This window comes from Megalops cyprinoides, chromosome 7 (assembly GCF_013368585.1).
Source record: "Megalops cyprinoides isolate fMegCyp1 chromosome 7, fMegCyp1.pri, whole genome shotgun sequence".
In the NCBI taxonomy this organism is placed as follows: Eukaryota; Metazoa; Chordata; class Actinopteri; order Elopiformes; family Megalopidae; genus Megalops; species Megalops cyprinoides.
Window position 1 is genome coordinate 12,362,647 of NC_050589.1, and position 20,745 is coordinate 12,383,391.

A 20,745-nucleotide genomic window follows, 5' to 3' on the forward strand; every position below is an offset into this window, starting at 1 on the left:
CGGTCAGAACACATTTTAATGTAAGCTATATTTCTACATATTTCTACATGGAACTTAGTTAATTGGAGCCTAAATTAACCTAAATTAATTTTTAGAGGTATGATAGACGTAAATAGCAATAGTGACTCCAAGAGGAATTTTCCGATACATAACAATAAAATTAATGAATACTGTGCGCTCGTGCTGCTCAGTAAAAGTTATCATTCTGGCTGCCCTCCCCCCGCTTTCACGGTAGCGTCCGCCCTCCTGTGAACTTGTGAAGGGGAAAGTTCTATAACCTAGTTACTTACGCTTTGCGACGTCACACTTCGCATCAGCTTTTTGGTGGAAGACGCAACTCTAAAACCTTCTGTTTTCAGTTCGTCCTCAGTGCAGGTCAACAGGTGAGAGCTTTTATTTTTTTTCTTTTTTCAGTTATTGCACTTGCTATGGTATTTTTGATTATGCCAGCCTTATTAACAATCTTTGTTCAATATCTGACTATTTTCAATTGTTACTCTTCATTTTACTATTTGTGGTTTGATTTTTTTTATCCCGTGTTTTATTCTGGATATGTATGTATTTTAATTTATATAGTCTGTTAACGATTAATATCGAAGGAAATTACCGGATAAATCAATTTGTACAAATTTGTTTACATTTTGGATTCAAATTGTAAATCAAATGGACAATGATACTTCACAGGAACATAGGAGTAAAACCTCAAGCCACAAAAATAAACCGCATTAAGTCTGTAATGCGATCTTATCTTCAATAGGCTGAGCTTTTCGAATCCTAAAATCAAGTTTTAGACTTTAGAATGTAAATTAGACTAAAAAAGAGCGCGCTAAATTATTTTAGAACTGTTCTAACTGTGAATGTTTCATTTTGAAAAGCTGCGTTTAATTAACATTGTTTCCAGGTACTGTTAAAACTTATTCCTGTGATTACCTGCGTAACTCGATGAACTGTGGCATGGAATTGATTTGGTGTCCACCATATTCTCAGAAGGTTTATTTTGAAATGTCCCGGGGACTATTTGGGCCCATTTTTCATGTCTTTATGTTTATTAGCCTTTAATATCAGTTTTTTGTATTGTAATCAACCATTGCCTTACTACGATGACGTAGTTATTCGTAGAATCTTCGTTCAGCACCTCGAAGGTCTGGACAGCGAGCGTCTGCACTTGCGAGATTGCTCGCGTGTGCTTATCAATGACGCACACAGGGAGGGCGCGCCCGGGCGTGCTGTATTCTACCAACCCGCTAGCCTATTACAGGGGGAATACGCAATTTTATCAAGCAATATTAAAAGACCAACTCGATTATTTTGCCCTTCTCCAAAAAAGTGAAACGTATCCAACAAATTGAAACGTTTTTAGCCATTGAACGTTACGGCCTACTTTGATGGCAGTAGAAGTATAACCGCTTCAAAGCTGCAATGATGTTACAGACCTTTGCTGTGAGGTCTTCATTACACTTCTGCTGCATCTGCATATAGATAAGATGTGATTGATTCAGTGTGTAGATTATTTTGTAACGAGGAGCTGATTATTGATCTGCTTGGTCAGTAGTCAGGTCTGAAGGAAAAGAAAGTCATAAACCCATTAGCAAGATGAACACATACTTTATGTATACAGGAGAATGCTGGAGCTTTTTCTATGCATAGTACTTTACACGCATATTGCATATTATATATCCTACACACTTAATGTGTATCCCTTCCAATGATCAGAGGCCATGAAAACGAGAAATTCTGAATACATTTTAATGTTTTCAACACACCTGACATGTGGGCTACCTTTTCAGGGATTTTTTCCACATTCCCACACAAGTGTGGACTTTACTGTAATATCTGACACCAAAATATATTTCGCAGGAGATCTGATCTATGCTTAATTCAAATTTGATTTTTGAATTTGGCTGTAAATTGATTATTTAAAGGCAGCTTACCACACTAGGGTTTAAATTTCAGGTTGATAGGCAAGTAGCAAAATGACCAAATATAACTCAAGTGTTGCGTTGGTTGAGCTGGTGTAAAATAAACAGAGCCAAATTAAAGAAACCAAAAACATGAGAAGTGCACTTACTTACGGTTGAACTTACAGGTACTGTATTTGAAAATGTCCCCAAATGACAATTCCATGTGGGATTCTACAAATACTTAAATTTCATTTTTTGTTTTCTTTTGCTTTGCAATCCAGTAGGAAAACACCTCTGTCCGCTATGTCTGCCTTTCTGCATCACTGCCCGTTCCTGAAGTCTGTCCCGCGCATGACCTTGAGAAGGTCTGGGGCTTCACTCTTCTCTCTGGCTGACCGATGTCCCATCATCGCACGCCAGGTCTCCACCCCTCCTGCTCAGAGGCCCAGAGACAATGGCCACAGTGGTGAGATATGCAACCACTCAGCACCTGCTACAATACATACTGTAATGCTAACTTCCTCCCACATCACCCTCACAGAGGGCTTATCCAGATATTAGGGCTCAATAATGAAAACGTATGTCATCAAAATCATTCAGCTAAAATACTCATTTCCACAACAGATACCCCTCCCTTTATGCTGATATCCATATTAATACAGAGATTGGTATATATAGAGAGATTTTAGGTCCATAAAATTACTTTTAAAATGTTGTGGGGTTAGGGGTGTATCAATAGTGTTGAGTTAGAGTTAGGGGTGTTGTAGGGTTAGGGTTAGGGGTTTGTGGATGGTTTTGGATTTGGATGTCTGTGTGCTGATGGAATTGTCTTTCCCCAATCCCCAGGCTCCATGGCCCTCTCAGCAGGCCCAAAGCGTTCCCTGGCCCAGGAAGCCTCTCAGGTGGCCATGTCCATGGCCAATGGCTGCCCCTTTGTCTCCTCGCAAATCGCCATGGTGAAGGCCAGCCCTGAGGTACAGGAGGACGTCTGCCCGAGTAAGACAGGTACTGTAGAGATTCCACATCCTGCAACACCACTAAAACAGAGTTAAGATTATTCTTATGGGAAACACTATGCCACAGTCAGCATTGAATAAAGATATTTTTAGTCTTGCTTTTGAGTCATCATTATAATTAACTACCTTTTAAATGTCTGTGCTGAATACAAATAACAGCAACAGAAATGTGGCCTTAATATTAAAACTGAATTAAACTGTTGACTTAGATACTGTATGTATATGTTTTTCAGCAAACTCATATACATCACATTAAATTATAAAATATCTATAAAGAGTATAAAATCATAAAGAAAATATTTCCACTCTGTAATATGGCAGTGCAAAAAATCTGCTTATTCATCATTTCTGAGTCTGTCTTCTACACCTGATGATTATATAGAAAAATCACTTGATCTTCATATTTCCTTTGTGAAATGCATAACAATCAATTGTTTTATTTACACTTTAAAAGACAGGAAAACTGTCACAACTATGCAATATCAAAAGTACAATACATCCATATCAAAACTCAGTGGTGTTAGAGGTGTTTTGAAATGGGTATTGTATTTGTTATTATTTCATGTTGAAGAGTATGGATGGCGTTAACACACTGTTCTCATGTATGTCTGTGCCAGGTGTGGTGAGCTCTTTGTTTAAGGGTCTGCGAAGCAGCATTATGGAGAAGATCCAGCCCCACACTGAACAGACCCCAAGCGTGACTCACCTCCTGAGAGACAACATGGGTCAGTTCTCTGCGTTATGATGCTGGTTTCAATCTAAGTTGTCTGACTAAAATGTCCTTTACCAAAACCAGCACAGGCTTGTCATAACCCCTTGAGCTAAATAATTTCAGGGACCGTGTGTGGTAAACCCAAGCAAGATTTAGACAAGTAGAATGCATGCGCAAGGGTGAAAATATGGGGGTCAGAAAGCAGCATGGAAACGTAATGTACACTGGTACAACACGTGTGTTCAGCTTATTGTTTTTTTATTGGTTTTGTTTGTTTGTTTTACTCACAAAATATATGGAGAAATATGCTCTGGAAATTAAAGCATTAAGCACTGTCATGTTCCATTTCTGTTTTCATACAAGCACAGTTTTAATGTGCTCTTTTTTGTTGTTTGCCCCATGCAGAAGTTCCCAGTTTTGATTACGACGCCTTCTTCGACAATAAGATCTTTCAGAAGAAGAATGACCACACCTATCGCGTCTTCAAGACTGTGAACCGTCGTGTGGACGTATTTCCCTTCGCTGAAGACTACTCCATCACCAATCGCCATGGCGCTCAGGTGTCTGTCTGGTGCAGCAATGACTACCTGGGCATGAGCCGACACCCACGCGTCCTAGATTCTATCAGGTAGGACCACAGAAAAAGCCTAGGTGGAAAAAAAAAACAAGAACCGTATTGGGAGTGATGCACTGTCCATCCATGTAACTGCCTCACTTGACCAATATAGCTGATTGAGTTGATTCATTGACACAGAATTCCCTTGATAGACAAATATACTTTGATAAGCCCTGGGGATCAGTATCAAAATGCAAGAATGAGTATGTTCTTGTGGACCGACAATATCATTGTCATTGAAATTATGATCAAAATGAAGACCTGGAAGGAAAGTTTGCCTATAGAGGTGTCTTTTGAGTTCTGCATGCCGATTGATCCCTGAGACATTTCTGAGGTTGGTTGTTCTCCTGTTGATTGATGAGGTCTGTTGGTATGTAATGCATGCAGAAACGCATTGGATAAACACGGGGCCGGGGCAGGGGGCACCAGGAACATTTCCGGCACCAGCAACTTCCACGTGGCCCTGGAGAAGGAGCTGGCTGAGCTACACCAAAAAGATGGAGCGCTGGTCTTCTCCTCCTGCTTCGTGGCCAATGACTCCACCCTCTTCACCCTGGCCAAAATGATGCCAGGCAAGTTCAGGATCCCCAAACCCCAAAAACAGACAGACATAACAAATAGTTACAGTCTAGATGGTGTACTTGTGTGATTTGGCCTTGGCCCTATGAAGAATGATAAGCGCCAGTTTCACTCAGGAAGCTTTGTCTTGCCAAATGAATGCAAATTATACTTGTTCAGTGAGTGGTAGTGTTTTCCATATAAAAAGTAAAGGGCACGGGGAATAGCAGTTTAAAACTTGCTCATATAAAGACAGTTAACAGCAAAATGACTTGGATTCGGGTGGCAGTATAGCATAGTGGTTAAGGAGCAAGACTCGTAACCGAAAGGTTGCCGGTTCGATCCCCGCTGGGACACTGCTGCTGTACCCTTGGGCAAGGTACTTAACCCACAATTGCCTCAGTAAATATCCAGCTGTATAAATGGATAACATTGTAAAGAACTGTAACCTATGTAAGTCGCTTTGGATAAAAGCGTCTGCTAAATGAATAAATGTAAAATGTAAATTCGAACAGGGTTGAATTCAGCACTCATGTATTTCTGCTTCTGTCTTGATGGCCCGTAGGTTGTGAAATCTACTCAGATGCTGGAAACCACGCCTCCATGATCCAGGGCATCAGGAACAGTGGTGCCACACGACGCATCTTCCGCCACAACGACGTACAGCACCTGGAGGAGCTGCTGAGCCGCTCCAACCCGAAAACCCCCAAAATCGTGGCCTTTGAAACCGTGCACTCCATGGACGGTAGGTATTCTGTCCCTTGTGCCTGACACAGGTGTGTGGCTGCCGCAATCTGTAGGATGACAGAACATTCCTTTCCATTCCAGTTTGACACACGTCTGGTGATTTTGGCTACACAGTTGAGATAGTAATCATTTCATTTGATTCAAAGCTAAGTTGAGCCAGTTAGATGACACTCTTTGGAAAATCAGAGTTGTAGTGCTGCTCAGAGCCTTGACCTCATTGACTGTTTCCATCAGGCGCTATCTGCCCACTGGAGGAGATGTGTGACGTCGCCCATCGGTATGGGGCTTTGACCTTTGTGGACGAGGTACACGCAGTAGGACTGTACGGAGCACATGGAGCAGGAGTTGGGGAGAGAGATGGTGTCATGAACAAAATCGACATCGTTTCTGGAACACTGGGTGAGCACTGTGTAATAACACAATGATAATACTTTATACAGAAGTCTTTCATACAATGACACTGCAAGCCATACAGTCATAATATTTAAAGACAAGTGAATATAATGAAAAAACAGTAATTAAAAATGAATAGCAAAAACAAAATAAAACAGTAAAATAAATACAATAAACAAGTAAAGAAACTACTTAAGATCCCCACATCTGGCAGTATTTCATTTTAAGATCACTTTTCAGACAAACAGAACAAAAGGGTATAGTGTTGGTGTCAGTGAGATCACAGGGGTGTTTTCAGTGCCCTTTTGTTAGAGGAAATTAAAAAGCTAGGCGCGTGCTGTTAGACAATGAAATTTTTGGTAAGCCTGTTCTCCCAGCATGAGATTTGCTCCAGAAATACAGCTGGTATATGTAGAGGGAAGCACTTATCCTTCAGTGATAATTCTGTAGTACTTTAGTGTCCTCTAGAGGGCAGCAGGATATTTAAAATCTATGGCAACTGAGACATGAGGGACCTGGGGTGCGAGACCATTGCAACTGGAGCTAAGTGTAAGATCTGTATCTATACGATGATGTTGTGCGTCTGTGGGTCTACTTTAACAATGAAGTATGAACCTGCTCTTGCCCCTTGACCAGTTGATCAACCATATTGATTGCAGGCAAGGCATTTGGCTGTGTGGGTGGTTACATAGCCAGCACTGCTGCCCTGGTGGACACGGTGCGCTCCTATGCCGCTGGCTTCATCTTCACCACATCCCTTCCCCCAATGGTCCTGGCGGGGGCGCTAGAGTCGGTGAGGGTCCTCCGAGGCCCAGAGGGCCAGGTGTTGCGGAGGGCCCACCAAAGGAACGTCAAACACATGCGGCAGCTGCTGATGGACGCCGGGCTCCCTGTCATCAACTGCCCCAGCCACATCATTCCCATCCGGGTAAGAGCAGCATGCCCTGGGCCCTGGCTTTTAGCTGCCTGATGGGCTATTAGTGACCAGCACGCCCTGGGTTTTAGTTGCCCGACAGGCTACTAGAGAGCAGCATGCCCTGGGTTTTAGCTGCTCAATAGGCTAAGAGCTGTGTGCCCTGAGTTTTGCTGCCTGACAGGCTATTACAGAGCTGCATGTCCTAGGCCCTGGCTTTCAGCTGCCTGACATGACATTATGTCCATATCCACATGTTAGCTTGTGTATGCAACTGCAACAATCCACTTGGACAATCTACAGTGTTCTTTTACTGCTGGATTTTAATAAGTCTGGTCTCATTGCATGTATATGTGCACCAGGTGGGTAACGCTGAGCAGAATTCAAAGGTTTGCGATATCCTGTTGGAGAGGCACAACATTTACGTTCAAGCCATCAACTACCCGACCGTCCCTCGGGGGGAGGAGTTACTGCGCCTTGCCCCCTCCCCGCACCACGATCCTCAGATGATGGAGTACTTCGTGGGTGAGTGACCTGTGTCCTATGACCCAGGCAATCATCTACTCTTTTCCTTGGTAAAACACAAGCCTTGACCCTTTGTCTATAAAGCTTTAACATGGAAGTGTTTGATTTGTTTAAGACACCATCACTCATTCTCCCTTCCCTCTTGATTGACAGAGAAACTGGTAGAGGTGTGGCAGGAGGCGGGGCTTCCCCTGAGTTGGCCAATGGCAGCTGCCTGTACCTTCTGTGATCGCCCACTGCACTTTGACCTCATGAGCGAGTGGGAGAAGTCCTACTTTGGCAACATGGAGCCGCAGTACATCACAGTGTCTGCCTAAAGCTAAAGAAACTGATGATGAAAACAGGAAAATTAAAGTTAAAAGATCAACATTTAAAAAAAAATTAAATAAACCCAAAAAGAAATGTTATTTAATTGTTTAAAGGCCTTCTTCATTTCCAGCAGAATAAGCTTTACTTAACAGTAAAACTGATTTGACTGTGTTTTGTGAACCTTCTGTCTATACAGATTCAAACTGCTTTTGGCATGTCACTGGCTCTGCTTTCCTCCAGGGTACAGTTTTCTCAACTTCCTCTGACAAGGGAGGAGAGGCCTGCAGCATTATGAATTATGATTTTGGAAGAATGCACTTATTTCTGCAAATATTTCTGTGCTCATTCTAAATGGGGGCATAGCCATGCCTGCACTCAGAGCACTTTAATTAACAGTAATTAATGTAATTTAAATTCCCTCAGCTGAGGTTTAGAGACCTGCTAATTTGATTCATCACTCATCTTTTCCCCTGTTATTTCTCTGTTATTCCACATTCATTAGTAAATGGTACCACAACCACAGTTACCAGTTACCATTTTTTCCTTCTAGTGTTATAATGGTATCCACTGTGATGATCAATGGAAGTAAATACCATATTTACCATCACTGTAATTTAAGAAAAATACATCACCCACACAATATACGAAAAAAACATCACACCATGATATGAACCTAAACAATTATTATTTGAACATAATTTGAATATGAAGTGGACAGTTTCAGTCACTGTGCCTTATCAAATTAAATAAATGTCATGGCTTGTAAGACATGTGTCATTGCTAATTCATTTAGAGACAGACGTTCTTCTGTTAACTTCACACTGAGGGATTGCCTGTGTGCATGACATGGCCTGGAAACACTATCACTGGTCTTTAACTCCAACAGTCTTTGATTCCACCATGAATCCCAGTACGTTATCCCAGGAAAGTGTCCAAAAGGATATTCTTCCTTCAGACCACAACAAACTGCAAGATAATCACAGAGATAAAATCCAACCAAGAACATACACTACAGGTAAGAAGTTTTAGAACACCCCGAATTTCTGTAAAGGAAAGACCTACACTTTTAAGGGTTATAATGTTCTGTCTTCCTTTGTTAATTGACTTTTCCTCGCCATTATGATAGCAATATACTACTTCCTGCAGTGCAATATTGTCCAAATAATGCTTCAGAGGGTGTAGTAACACAGTCTGTTCTAACACTGCTTTTATACAGACAGAGGGTTTGTAAGTAATCAACAAAAGTCAGGACACCTGTAGGAATTGTTTGCATCAACTTTCAAGGCTTAATTTACTTCCATTGCTGCAGAAAAGCTGTGAGTTGTTAACCCATTACCTGTTCCCTGAAAAAGGCCTTTTTTATAACTCTGAAATTTACATATTTTTTCAGCTTTTGGTAACCTAACCTTTTTTAACGGAGGTGTTCTGAAACTTTTGACCAGTAGTGTATCAAAATTGAGAACATATTAGTGGTCAAGACTGACAGAACCTTCATTCAAGTGGCCAAACAGACACCACTCACAATTTCAGGACTGGAAAGAGCACTAAGATGATAAAATGAGCTATTATAAAATATTTTATTTTATCACACCTTTATAAAGATGCGACTAACATAATTTATAATCAGTCTAAAATTATAACATAAAACTTTTCTTCCAAGCTGTTGTACAAAAGAAACTGGCCTTTACACATACAAACGCGACACATCATACAAGAGGTCTTTTTGCTACATTTCAAATGACATGTAGAACACACAATTCAGCGCAAGCTGGATTGACCGTTAAAAATGGAAAGTATATGGATGTGGTGGATTATGTAAAAATCATCAGTCTCCTTCAACTGTCCGGCATGTCGCGCCTCCCCAGAGGAGCCTCCTTCACTGGAAACAGGACATTTGTGGTTTTGGGTGCTGTCCTTCTCCTGCCAAGGCCTTCTCACACTCCTACTTCTTTTCCTTTCGAGTCCCTTTCAGAGACAAGAGTGGCAGAGCTAGTCAGTAAGAAACACCAACACAGAACAGACAGAAACTCCACCACTGACAAAACTCCATTCAGTCAAAGCAACCCAAGGTCCTTCACTAAATGACAGAGCACTTTGGGTCAGAGGTGCACACTTCTCACAGTTATAACTTACAGAGCAGAGAAAGCCCACCCTGGTCCTCTGGCACTAGAGATGGCTCTGTTTTTTGTTCCATCTGAATTCATAATTACAAAACTGCATTGGCTATTATGTTAAATTATAACAGGTGACCAGATGCGCAATATGCTCAGCATTTCCCCATTCAGGCACAACCACCTGCATTCATTTAGAATGGCAACCTGTGTTGATGCTGTTCATGCTTAATTACAGGTTAGTGTAAAGAGGGCCAAGGGGAATGTATTGAGGGGTGAGGGAGTGAAATTTATGCACCATATTCTTGTAGCTTTGTGTTCTGCTCAAGGCATGGTGGAGATGGCGCGGGATACGAGGGCAATCCAGGGTAGGTACAGAAACGGTGCTGGGCCTTGCTGGTGCAGAAAATGTCAGAGAGCTTTCCCACCTGGGGTTCCCCAGCGGGCTTGGTTCAGCTTCTCTCCGAGGAGGTAGAGGGGTGCCATGGTGAGGGCAGCCACGGCCAGGAACAGCACTAATCCCAAGGGGCTCAGCTTGGCCATGATGGGGTACACCCAGATCCCCGAGGCATAGTGCACCCACAGAACCCTGCCAGAGACAGACAGACAGAAAGTCATGGCACTGTCAGAGAACCTAATCTATAGCTAAATGTATGCATGTTTTTTATACATATACACATATATATATATATATATATATGTGTGCGTGTGGGTTCAATTCTCCTCTGCACTGCTGCTGTTTTACCCTTGCATTGCCTTGAATTGTCTAAGTAAATATCCACAGTATTAATGGATAGCATGTAAGAATAGTAACGTATGTAAGCCACTCTGGATAAGAGCATCTACTAAATAGCAATAATGTAATATATACTGTATTCATAAATAACTAACTGAAGAGGGACTTAGCTAGCTACACCAAGCTGACAACAAAGGGACAAAGGATATCCAGGATTACACCATAAAATACAGCCTAGATGTAGAGCCAAACTCTAGCCTCCAAAGTCCAATCTACAGACAAGGACATTCTACACAAAAACCCAGTCAATTCTGGATCGATCTGTCCGATGAATGTTAGGCTAATCGGCTTTACCAAAAACAAACGTCAAACGTTTCACCTCGGCCACTGACCAGATGTACTCAGTTTTAGAAACTTCAAGACAATTATCAACTCCAGTTTGCTCATGCAGGAATGGTGCTTTTGTACTGGGAGCAGTGAGGACCTTTTTAATTGTGTGGACCGTGTCCTATCCCAAGGATGGAGTTGAATGAGTATATTGTTCTCTAGTATTTCTGTACCATGACACTAACTATTACAGCAGTGATTGCTGCACTGACACTCGTTTCAATATGGTGTGTGGTGTTCAGATGTGGTCCGTCATGTTCCGTATGGACTCGCGTTCTTTTGACTGTACTAGATTCTCTTCTCTTATTCTGCTTTGTGAGTCACTCAGGATAACAGCATTTCAGTAAGAGAATGGAAATGGAAAAGGTAAATTACCAGGCCAGATACAGAGCAGCGAAGAGTGCCAGGCCCAGGATGCCTTTGGTCCTGCTGGGGTGTCGATGAGGCTGGAGATACAGCTGAACCAGGAGGAGTGGCAAGATTACCGTGTGCTGTGGAGGACAAGACGTTATACTGACTGAGCCAGAATGGAGACTCAATGGTACACGACGCTGACTGACCTCAGTAACCACACGCCAAGTTACACATTAACTGCTCCACATCTTAAAATGAGATCCAATATCCCCAGTTCTTCATCGAACTCTATGAACTACTACTATTTCCTCCATCGACTGCAGTAAAATGAGTAAAAAGGGCCCAGAGTTGCAGTGCATTACGGTCGTGCTCTTGCTGTTAGACAACTGTATCTTCATTTTACTGTTAGTTAGGTTTTTTGGTATTGATGCATTCTTCAGTGGACCTCAGCATCAGCAAAGGCCTTATCGGTCCTCCCTAGTCATCGATCACTTCAAATTTGCTACTACATAAAAACAAACTTTACAGACTTTACAGAGTAGTTCAAGAAAATGAAGACAAAGGTTGAGTGAGGACATTGCAAAATCCCAATGAGTTAACATCAATCATTACTAAACCAATAAACCAGCACTACCATGATTTCATGTTTGATGTCAACAACCTTGCAAGACAAACTTTGGTCGGGTTGTAATGCCTAGTGATTGCATTTTTCAATGAACCCAAAGTATATCAAGACTTACTAATGCATGGTTGAGCCAGATAGGAATGATGTCATCTAGAAATTTGGGATACACCAGCTCCCGGTCATATGCATAGATGGACCAGAAGGACATGAACACAAACTAGGAAAAAGAGCACATGGAGTTAGCATGTGTTATTTATATTCAGCAGCAGAAAATGCACATCATAAAGGTTTTTAAATTTAGAAACACAAAGCAGAGAATCACTCACAGTCCCTATGGGGAAAGCCAAGACGGTGAAGATGGCGTCTCGTATTCTGATAAAAAGCGAGGGAATCCCACCGTGTGCGCTTTTAGCAGGCAGTAGCATCTGGACCATGTCAGTCACAAAGCAGAAGCCAAAGAAGGCGGTCTGCATCACCTGCGGGTTGATCGTTAAAACATACAAAGTAATTTTTGTGACTTTTTTTTCTTTATTAACTGAGATGCATTTCTTTCAATTAACTAGTTGAAAAGAAAAATTTCAGGGGAACTTTAACTGCAGAAATTAGGATGTGGATCCAGGCCGGTAACTACCCATAATGAAAGCCTGGCCATTTATTTTCATAACTAGAAACAAAATCTATTCGTGGCTCCTTAATGTAATTCATGCAATCTAAGCCTCAGAAACAGCCCAAAATGCATTACTCCTGTATTACTCCACCTTTCTTTCTCCTTGGCATCACATCATCTGACAACCAGTCATAATCACTCAAATTCAATCAAAACACAGGCTCCAAAGACCAAGCTAAGCTGAGGAAATAAAGTGCTCTTTGTATGGTAAGCTGTCTTATTGTCTGAATTCTTTATTAATATTTAGATCAATAGCTGCATGCTAACAGAGAGGAGCGGTGTTTCAATGATCTCCTGGGACCGCAGGCACACAGGAACTATGCCAAGAGATTGGATTCTGTGAAATTTCAAGAACGGCCAGCATTTCAATAAAAAAAATGTTCTAAACTGCTCAGACACGTCTTTTAAAGGCTCATACAAATATTATAAAACCACTGGGTTATCACGGGAGGACAGAAATCAAGTGTCTCTTCTACATTAATTTTTAATTCGCTCTGGATCTAAGGGCGGTGTGCAGGAGTGCAGAACTCATGAGAAGCTGGCTCACATGCTTTGAATGCACATACTTTTGCAATTAGAAACGAACAAAATATCGCGCGCCACCTGTCTTCCAAGCTTGTAACATGGTTATATAATGGTTTAAGAATGGCTATAAGGCATAATGTAATTTGTTTCTTATTTACAATATGTAAAAAAAAAACTACTTCTTTCGCGTTACGGACTACAATGAACACTCGGCTCTTCAGAGTCCACGGCTGCGTAATCGGCTCAGATACCAGAAGGAGATTCCGATTTTCAAGATGGTCTTGTTCCACCCGATTGCTATAACAGACCAAATAGACAGCTGGTGCTTGTTGCAGGTCTATACGATATAGGTATATTTATTAGTAAACGTATATTATAACTGTAATCACAAACATAAAAAAAACAGGTTTAACAAGTCTAGCTTGTCTTGCGTAAAGTAGTAAAGTAAACCTTGTCTGCTCAACTCTCTTGTTCACGAATCTGGTTACTTTCTGCTGACAATTTATCTATGATCAGATTGCCAACACAAAACATTTATGTTAAATGTTTTGATCGTATCCAAGATCAGATGCTCAGGGCACAGTGCACCTACACCTGTCGTGGCAGGAGAGAGTCATGCAAGATCACAAACAAGAAATCGTCCTCCAGTAAAGGGCGTCGTATGCCCTTCAGTTTTATGGTAATGTTGCCAAAGCAGAGGCTGTCGTAAGATTCCTGGCTCTACTCGATCAGCCCTCTACTTCCCCAGATCTGACCCAAGACAATCTCAAGAACAATATAATACAATACTCAATATGAAGTACTATTTCCAGCGAACTGATAACACCGTAGCCAAACTGCCAAACAGCCGTGGCAGCTGACTCGACTATGCGTTCACGTGCAGTTCGTCTACCGTTAGAGAAGCGAACATTTACTGCTTCCAATCTAATTGAAAATGACGATAATGGCAGCTTGCAAGCAACATTTGTGAAACAGGAAACGTTATCGCGTTTGTAAATAGGGTGAATGATAAGGTCGCTTGCTGCTGAATTACCGAGAAGCAATATTCAGAAGCCAACCGGCTAGCGGGCAACAGTATCAAGCAACAATTACTGGCTAGCTATGTGGACTAAATTAGCCAAGCTACCTTGAAGTCAACTGTGGCTATATTTTATAAGACCTAAGCTAACAACAGAACTGCAGGATGAAAGCAATAGTCTAGCGACTCTAGCCAGTTTATACCAACAAACTACTTACAAGATTGATAAAAGTCAGATATTTCCATCTTCCTCCATATAATCGGGCACCGGGGTGCCGGTCTGAAATTTCTAAAGAGCAGTTGGCCCTAAGCGTAAATACATACCAAGCAAATATTGCTATATGAATTAACGCACACCATTTCGATCCTACTTCTGTAACGCTCATCTTTCCAATCCTACTTCCTCGTTTAACCTTTCAGCTCCACAAAGAGGTGCGTATGGGGTGCAAAAAGGTCAAAAAAGGTTTTCAAAACGCGAAACTTTTCAGATACACACATTGGACCCATGTGATCTTCAATTTGGGACATGACTTAAGATGGCGGACGCAGCTGCTGTTGTCATGGTAACATAGCTACAACATGGTGGTCCGTGTAACAGGGTTGCTGGATAGCAAGCTAGCTAACTTGTCACACTATGCATTAGCATTGCATTTAATAAGTGAAAACAACAGATTGCAACAAGGTCAGACAGTTGCTTACTAAGAAAGTGATGTCAAAAAATAAGGTATGTGACACTGTTTGAAGTTTTATGAATGTACTGGCATGTTTCTTTCCCTTTAAAATTTGATTACCTAAGGCTACTTACTGTATCTAGCTACCAATCTTGCAATGTGCGGTGTAGCAACTTTGTTTCATCAGGCTAGCGTGTATTGCCAGCAATGTGTAGGTAGGTAGCTTACATAAAAAAAAACTTTGCCAGCTTGTTAGCTACATTTCAGCAAATAGTCACACCGTTTGCTTGCTGAAGTTATCTGGGTGGGCACACTACACAGCGTGCATTCTATAGCTATTTGGTATTCAGTCATACTTCTACCTTGGATATTCAGGTGAGATGGAAGTAAGCAAGTGGAGCACTTGGGTCTCAGTGTTTCTCAAAATTGTGGTGAAACATTAGTCAACTCAAAGTAGGGTGACCATACGTCCTCTTTTTCCCGGACATGTCCTCGTTTTGGGACCTAAAACATGTGTCTCTAAACGAGGACATGTCCAGGAAAAAGAGGACGTATGGTCACCCTAACTCAAAGTGTTTTAAGAGCTAGCTGATTTTTGTAATTAATGAATTTACCATTTTAATAGACCTCGGGATACAAGGGCCCTCATGGCTACCAAAAAAGAAGAGAGGGGTAAGTTTAGTCAAGCCTATACTCTGAAGCTTTTTGATTTAAATAAACAAAAAACAGAAATATTATTAGCCTGTTACATTTTAATGTTTCTTTTTAATGGATAGTTAATTGCCATTGTGAAAGTTAAAAACTTTGTGACAGAAAAAAATGTAATGTTGTGTATCCATGGTGTCGTACCTTCAGGGAGGGAAGAAGCTGTATTCGGTACAGGTGTGGTCTGACCAACACCATACAGGATGTTCTGAGACAGAGACCAGGCTGGGTCGAGGTCAAAGAGTGAGCCTTTCTGTGATCTTTCTGTGAAGTTTTATATCCTTGCCTCTTTAAACCTTGAGAGAGGTTATTAATGTGTGTGTGTGTGTGCATGCGTGTTTGCACACCTGTATGTGTGTGTACTGTTGTTTAATGTTTGTCACCCACAGTGATGGTGAATGGGACTTTAACTGGTGTGATGTTGGTTGGCTGCGGGAGAATTTTGATCACTCCTACATGGAGGAACATGTGCGAATATGCCACTTTCGCAACCACTACGAGGTCAGTGCACACTAGGCATTATGTGAACATATCTCTGTACACCAGAGAAAATCAGGGTCATCCACATGCCTGCATGATACTGAGAGACTGACTATGGCTGTGCAGTACTATGTCAGAAAAAAAGTCACATGTCTGTGAGAGTCTTACAGGCCTGATTATAGTCCTGGTCATGTGACAGGAAGTGTTGGCATGTAACAGCTGTCCTGTTTGCCTCCTGGGCAGCTGACCCGTAAGAACCTGATGGTGAAGAATCTGAAGAGGTACCGCAAAATCCTGGACCGTGAGTCGGGGCGCCTTGAGGCGGCCAAGTGTGACTTCTTTCCCCGTACATTTGAGCTGCCGAGTGAGTACCACCTCTTTGTGGAGGAGTTCAAAAAGAGCCCCGGCAGCACTTGGATCATGAAGCCAGTAAGGAGGACCTACATGTTGTTTTTTCTTTGTAGCTGCCATTGAGAGTAAGTGAATTTCCTTTACAATGTGAGAGATGTGTAAGTGTGCCCTTCTGTCTCCTCCTCTTAGGTGGCACGGTCACAGGGGAAGGGAATCTTCCTTTTCCGTAAACTGAAAGACATCATGGACTGGAAAAAGGTGATTCAGCCACACCTTTATATCCTGTATGCCTACAGCCTGTATCTCTAACCCACTGATCAATGCTAAGGATGCACAGGGACTCAGAGCTCCACCCAGTGCTTGAAATCATTTGTGTCCAATAGTGATGATATCACAGATATCACAAATACTTTCATCTCTGGTCATCCTCCGGCTTACTTAAGCTATTTATGACAGCCGTTTATCATGACAGCATGCAGACTTCTGTCAGGAAGCAGAGTGGCTCATTCACAGAGGGGGTTCATGTCTGCAGGATGGGAGTCGGTCAGAGGAGAAGGACGAGGCCCAAGTTGAGAGCTATGTGGCTCAGCGCTACATTGAGAACCCTTACCTCATCAGTGGTGCGTCTCCCTGTCTCCCTCTGCCGTGTTAAACTGCAGTCAGACCTTACTTTAATTCAAAATCAGGTCCATAACTGAAGTGTTCACACAAAATACTGTGGGTATGGTTGGAACTTAACATTTCATTTATGGTTATTTTGCAGGAAGAAAATTTGACTTACGAGTGTATGTGCTGGTGACATCAGTAAGTATATATGTATATGTATGTGTGTATTTTTTCTGTGATCATGGAATATAAATGTATGAATATTTTTGGAGATAATCGGTGATCATTTGTAGAGAGTAAAAATGGTATCTTATGAGAGACTATGAATAAAGCACAGACAGAGAGAGGGAGAGAGGAGTCAGACTTACTAGACAGCAGAGATTGACAGACATGATCTTACTGCATGCATCGACTTTAAATTCTGTTTTATTGCAAGACAATGTACTGCAGTAACAGCGACACACAGTCCTGAAATTTCAAGACAAAAATCATTTAGATACTATTCCTTTGGGTTTGTTTAAGCAGCACGCTTTATTTGAGTTGCTGTTTTGCTATTGTGTTGATGGGATGTAGCTCCCTAAATGTGATAATATGCTGTTGTGAATAATAGTCAGCTCAGGAGGAGGAGGCCAGGTCAAACATAGACAGAGAGAGAGGAGTCAGGTCCACAGGTGAGATCTTTCCACATTCCTCCCCTGTAAATGTCTTTTTATAGTAAGCCAACACAGGAACTCATTGCTGAATAACCAAACATCTTTCAAAATAGTTCAAATGGCAACCTTTATTTAATTATGTATGTATGTATGTTTTGGAACATAACTGAGGTTTGTGTATGTGTGTGTGTTCGTTCTTGCATGCACTTTTATATACGAAGATGTGCTTATGAATCTGTTGTTTTGGTTGCTCAGTATGTCCCTCTGAAGGCTTGGCTGTATCGAGATGGATTTGCCCGATTTTCCAGTACCCGATTCTCCTTGAGCAGTATTGATGATCACTGTATCCTTTTCATTTGTCCACCCAGACTTGAAAACACTGTCTGTCTCTATCACATTTCCTGTGCAGCATGAAGCCATGCTTTGCTCACACTCCCTCCTGTGTGTGCTGCATTTGGTTTAACATTACTAGTTGCATGGATGGCTTTGCTTCCTCAGACGGACTCTGTATAAGGGGAGTTGATTTGAGAGGAGGTGGGGGGATTAGACTGCCCTTAACTGTCTTCCAGATGTGCATCTCACCAATGTAGCAGTTCAGAAAACAGCACCAGATTACGACCCTGAAAAGGTATGTGCTTCAGAGTGAAAAAATAAAATAAAACATTATATTGTCTAAGAAGATTGTTAGTCATTTATGCAGTAACGCATCTGAACAGGTGAGCAAAAGAACATTCCAATTGGTCAGTCTCTCCTCTTTCTCTCCACAGGGCTATAATTAGTTAACGTGTAGTCTTAGTTGCTCTCTCTGCAAGGCTATAATTGGTCAGTCTCTACTGCCACTGCAGGGCTATAATTGGTCAGTCTTGTCTCATCAGGGCTATACTTGGTCAGGCTCTGGTCTCTGTCTCTCTGCAGGGCTGTAATTGGTCAGGATCTGGTCTCTGTCTCTCTGCAGGGTTGTAAGTGGCAGATGCAACAGCTGCGGCGGTACCTGACAGCGCGTCATGGTACAGAGACAGTAGAGACGCTGTTCAGGGACATCGACACCATCTTTGTACGCAGCCTACAGAGTGTGCAGAAAGTCATCATCAATGACAAGCACTGCTTTGAGCTCTACGGCTATGACATCCTATTGGACCAGGACCTCAAACCGTAAGACAGCCCCTCCCAATACCACTGCATGATAGATATCAACAGGGATACAGTTAGCTCTGTGTGTGACCTTAGCACTGTGGAGCTGCCCGATATGCACATAGCCTTTTGATATTAGGTGTTGTCTCCTTGTCCAAGAGTTTGAACCCTCTCCAGTTTAGATGATGTTTGATTGGCCATATTTGCTTGTTCTGAGGTTGTGAAACTGCCATGCCTGTGCTCCTCCCTCCACAGGTGGCTGATAGAGGTGAATGCTTCTCCCTCTTTAACCGCAAGCAGCCAGGAAGACTATGACATGAAGTACCGCCTGCTGGAGGACACCCTGCACATTGTAGACATGGAGGGCAGGTGGGGATTGTAGAAATTACTTCAGTTTGGTCATTTTCACAGTTTTAGTTGCTTTTAGTTTACTTTTACCCCCACCCTCTCCCCTTCCTAAGACTCACGGGCAAAGAGAAGCGTGTGGGGGGCTTTGATCTCATGTGGAATGATGGCCCAGTCTACCGAGAGGACATCAACCTGGAAACACTGGATAGCTCCTGCTTCACAGCAAACACACATCTAGGTATCTGTTCATGCTCTCTCTCTCTCTCACACACACACACACACAAAATCACATATACCTGGCCACACACACACAGTCACATATACATGGCAATACACGTACATGTACATGCACACACACACATACTTAACCACCTGTGCACACAGAGTCTCATGCTGACAATAACTATAAAGTTTGATCTGAATGAAATGGATCCTCCTGTTTCCTTGGCAACAGGCTGTGTCAATGATCGGAAGCAGCAGCTCAGACAGCTTCTCAAGCCCCTCCCAGGACAGAAGAAGAGCTGACCAATTGCAGCCCACAGCCATGTCAGGGACTGGAAAATCGGTTACTTTATGAATGAATACTTGTCTGGGTTACTGCACATGCAAATAGGGAATGTTCCCAGGCCCAGCCTACCATTTAGGCCCAATATGAGAGTCAAACTTGGAATGGAACTTTGACTTTGCTAACGGAGAAACGATTAATGTTACACAATCACAAAGATACACTAACAGCTACAATGAACACATGCAGTAAAGTCTTCTCTAAACCTTACTATGCTGTAAGAATTCCTTTTCTTGTATTTCTTGTAAAGCACAGAGCCACAACAGATGTTCCCAGTCAGACAGGCTGACAGACTGCTCTGGCTGGGCTTCCTACACTAACAGCTCATGTGTGTGTATACTGTTTTGTTTTGTTTTTTTACTTCACATCCTGTCATGTCCACACCTGCCCATGAACCTGCATTACTGCATTAGCTTTCGTGGAATATTTCTGAACATATTTACTATCATAAAACAGAGCATTAAAGAACAAGAGCTAAGTGATCAGACTGTCTAGCAATTGTACTGAATAGGTTTCTGTAGCTAAAGGTTGAACACTGTACTTGCCTGTTGACATTGTTGTAAAGCTTTTGTTTTGGCTAAATAAAACTTGTATGTATTTCTAAAAATAAAGGTATTTGAAAACTTTGTGGTGGACCCAGTTTAATGGGTAATGACCAGTAAGACCGAATGTGACTTTTACCTCTTACCTAAAATGAATTTGAATTAACCCCCAAAAATCTGATTCCAATCAAAATTCACCTCAAGCATAGCTGGGTCAACAGTCAAAGCCAGCTGGAATTTTGCGTATCGGTAAGAGCGGGCTTCAAAGCGTGCATTTTATTGGGTGAGAGCAAGACTGTGAGAAAGCTTCTAAGAGTAACTATCAAGGTGACTTATCATGACAGCAAATAACAATGGCATCATGGCAGCCCTACTCAAGACGGTAGAAGAGGCTCAGTTCTTTCAGTGGCCTCAGCTAATCCACACCTCATTTTTCATTTGGAGGAAATGTTCCAGTCTAAACCCAGATCAGATTGCAGCAAACTGAAAGACAGTTGAGACAGTTCACTAAGGCAGAAGCTATATCCCATCGTAATGGATGAATTCAAACTCAAAAACAAGTCAGTATAATCTAAGATCT

General features: G+C 42.0%; 3 protein-coding genes across 5 annotated transcripts; 2 read left to right on the forward strand and 1 right to left on the reverse strand.

Moving 5' to 3' along the window:
- The first annotated feature begins 302 nt into the window (after positions 1 to 302).
- alas2 (aminolevulinate, delta-, synthase 2) lies at positions 303 to 8,425 on the forward strand. Of its 2 annotated transcripts, none has more exons than XM_036533398.1 (11): positions 303 to 383; positions 2,186 to 2,367; positions 2,748 to 2,906; positions 3,535 to 3,642; positions 4,035 to 4,257; positions 4,633 to 4,817; positions 5,369 to 5,548; positions 5,785 to 5,949; positions 6,603 to 6,871; positions 7,219 to 7,381; positions 7,535 to 8,425. In XM_036533398.1, the coding sequence occupies exons 2-11, from the start codon at positions 2,205 to 2,207 to the stop codon at positions 7,696 to 7,698; spliced, it is 1,779 nt and encodes a 592-aa protein (XP_036389291.1). In that variant the 5' UTR covers positions 303 to 383; positions 2,186 to 2,204; the 3' UTR covers positions 7,699 to 8,425. The 2 variants fall into 2 exon arrangements, with proteins under 2 accessions (XP_036389291.1, XP_036389290.1); XM_036533397.1 differs by having other exon boundaries at positions 2,183 to 2,367; positions 7,535 to 8,424.
- An 855-nt stretch (positions 8,426 to 9,280) lies between these two features.
- On the reverse strand, positions 9,281 to 14,525 carry adtrp1 (androgen dependent TFPI regulating protein 1). Of its 2 annotated transcripts, none has more exons than XM_036533401.1 (6): positions 14,438 to 14,525; positions 12,230 to 12,379; positions 12,019 to 12,120; positions 11,300 to 11,415; positions 10,230 to 10,390; positions 9,281 to 9,655 (listed from the first exon to the last, which is right to left on the reverse strand). In XM_036533401.1, the coding sequence occupies exons 1-6, from the start codon at positions 14,471 to 14,473 to the stop codon at positions 9,633 to 9,635; spliced, it is 588 nt and encodes a 195-aa protein (XP_036389294.1). In that variant the 5' UTR covers positions 14,474 to 14,525; the 3' UTR covers positions 9,281 to 9,632. The 2 variants fall into 2 exon arrangements, with proteins under 2 accessions (XP_036389294.1, XP_036389293.1); XM_036533400.1 differs by having other exon boundaries at positions 14,332 to 14,525.
- Positions 14,526 to 14,727: 202 nt separating this feature from the next.
- Positions 14,728 to 19,701, forward strand: ttll9 (tubulin tyrosine ligase-like family, member 9). The gene is made up of 14 exons (XM_036533402.1): positions 14,728 to 14,837; positions 15,410 to 15,456; positions 15,640 to 15,732; positions 15,879 to 15,990; positions 16,213 to 16,398; positions 16,510 to 16,578; positions 16,853 to 16,940; positions 17,084 to 17,124; positions 17,835 to 17,922; positions 18,149 to 18,207; positions 18,535 to 18,731; positions 18,966 to 19,079; positions 19,172 to 19,296; positions 19,513 to 19,701. The coding sequence occupies exons 1-14, from the start codon at positions 14,823 to 14,825 to the stop codon at positions 19,581 to 19,583; spliced, it is 1,305 nt and encodes a 434-aa protein (XP_036389295.1). The 5' UTR covers positions 14,728 to 14,822; the 3' UTR covers positions 19,584 to 19,701.
- Positions 19,702 to 20,745: the final 1,044 nt, after the last annotated feature.

Coding starts and splice junctions, on each gene's coding strand:
- ttll9 (XM_036533402.1), top strand. Junction 16,579..16,852: donor ACATCATGGACTGGAAAAAG/GTGATTCAGCCA, acceptor TCATGTCTGCAG/GATGGGAGTCGGTCAGAGGA. Junction 17,923..18,148: donor GAGCAGTATTGATGATCACT/GTATCCTTTTCA, acceptor ACTGTCTTCCAG/ATGTGCATCTCACCAATGTA.
- alas2 (XM_036533398.1), top strand. CDS start 2,205: ATGTCTGCCTTTCTGCATCACTGCCCGTTCCTGAAGTCTGTCCCGCGC. Junction 2,907..3,534: donor CGTCTGCCCGAGTAAGACAG/GTACTGTAGAGA, acceptor TGTCTGTGCCAG/GTGTGGTGAGCTCTTTGTTT. Junction 5,549..5,784: donor AACCGTGCACTCCATGGACG/GTAGGTATTCTG, acceptor TGTTTCCATCAG/GCGCTATCTGCCCACTGGAG.
- adtrp1 (XM_036533400.1), bottom strand. CDS start 14,499: ATGAGCGTTACAGAAGTAGGATCGAAATGGTGTGCGTTAATTCATATA. Junction 12,380..14,331: donor ATCTGACTTTTATCAATCTT/GTAAGTAGTTTG, acceptor ATCAACCCGCAG/GTGATGCAGACCGCCTTCTT. Junction 10,391..11,299: donor GCTGCTCTGTATCTGGCCTG/GTAATTTACCTT, acceptor TGTCTCTGGCAG/GGTTCTGTGGGTGCACTATG.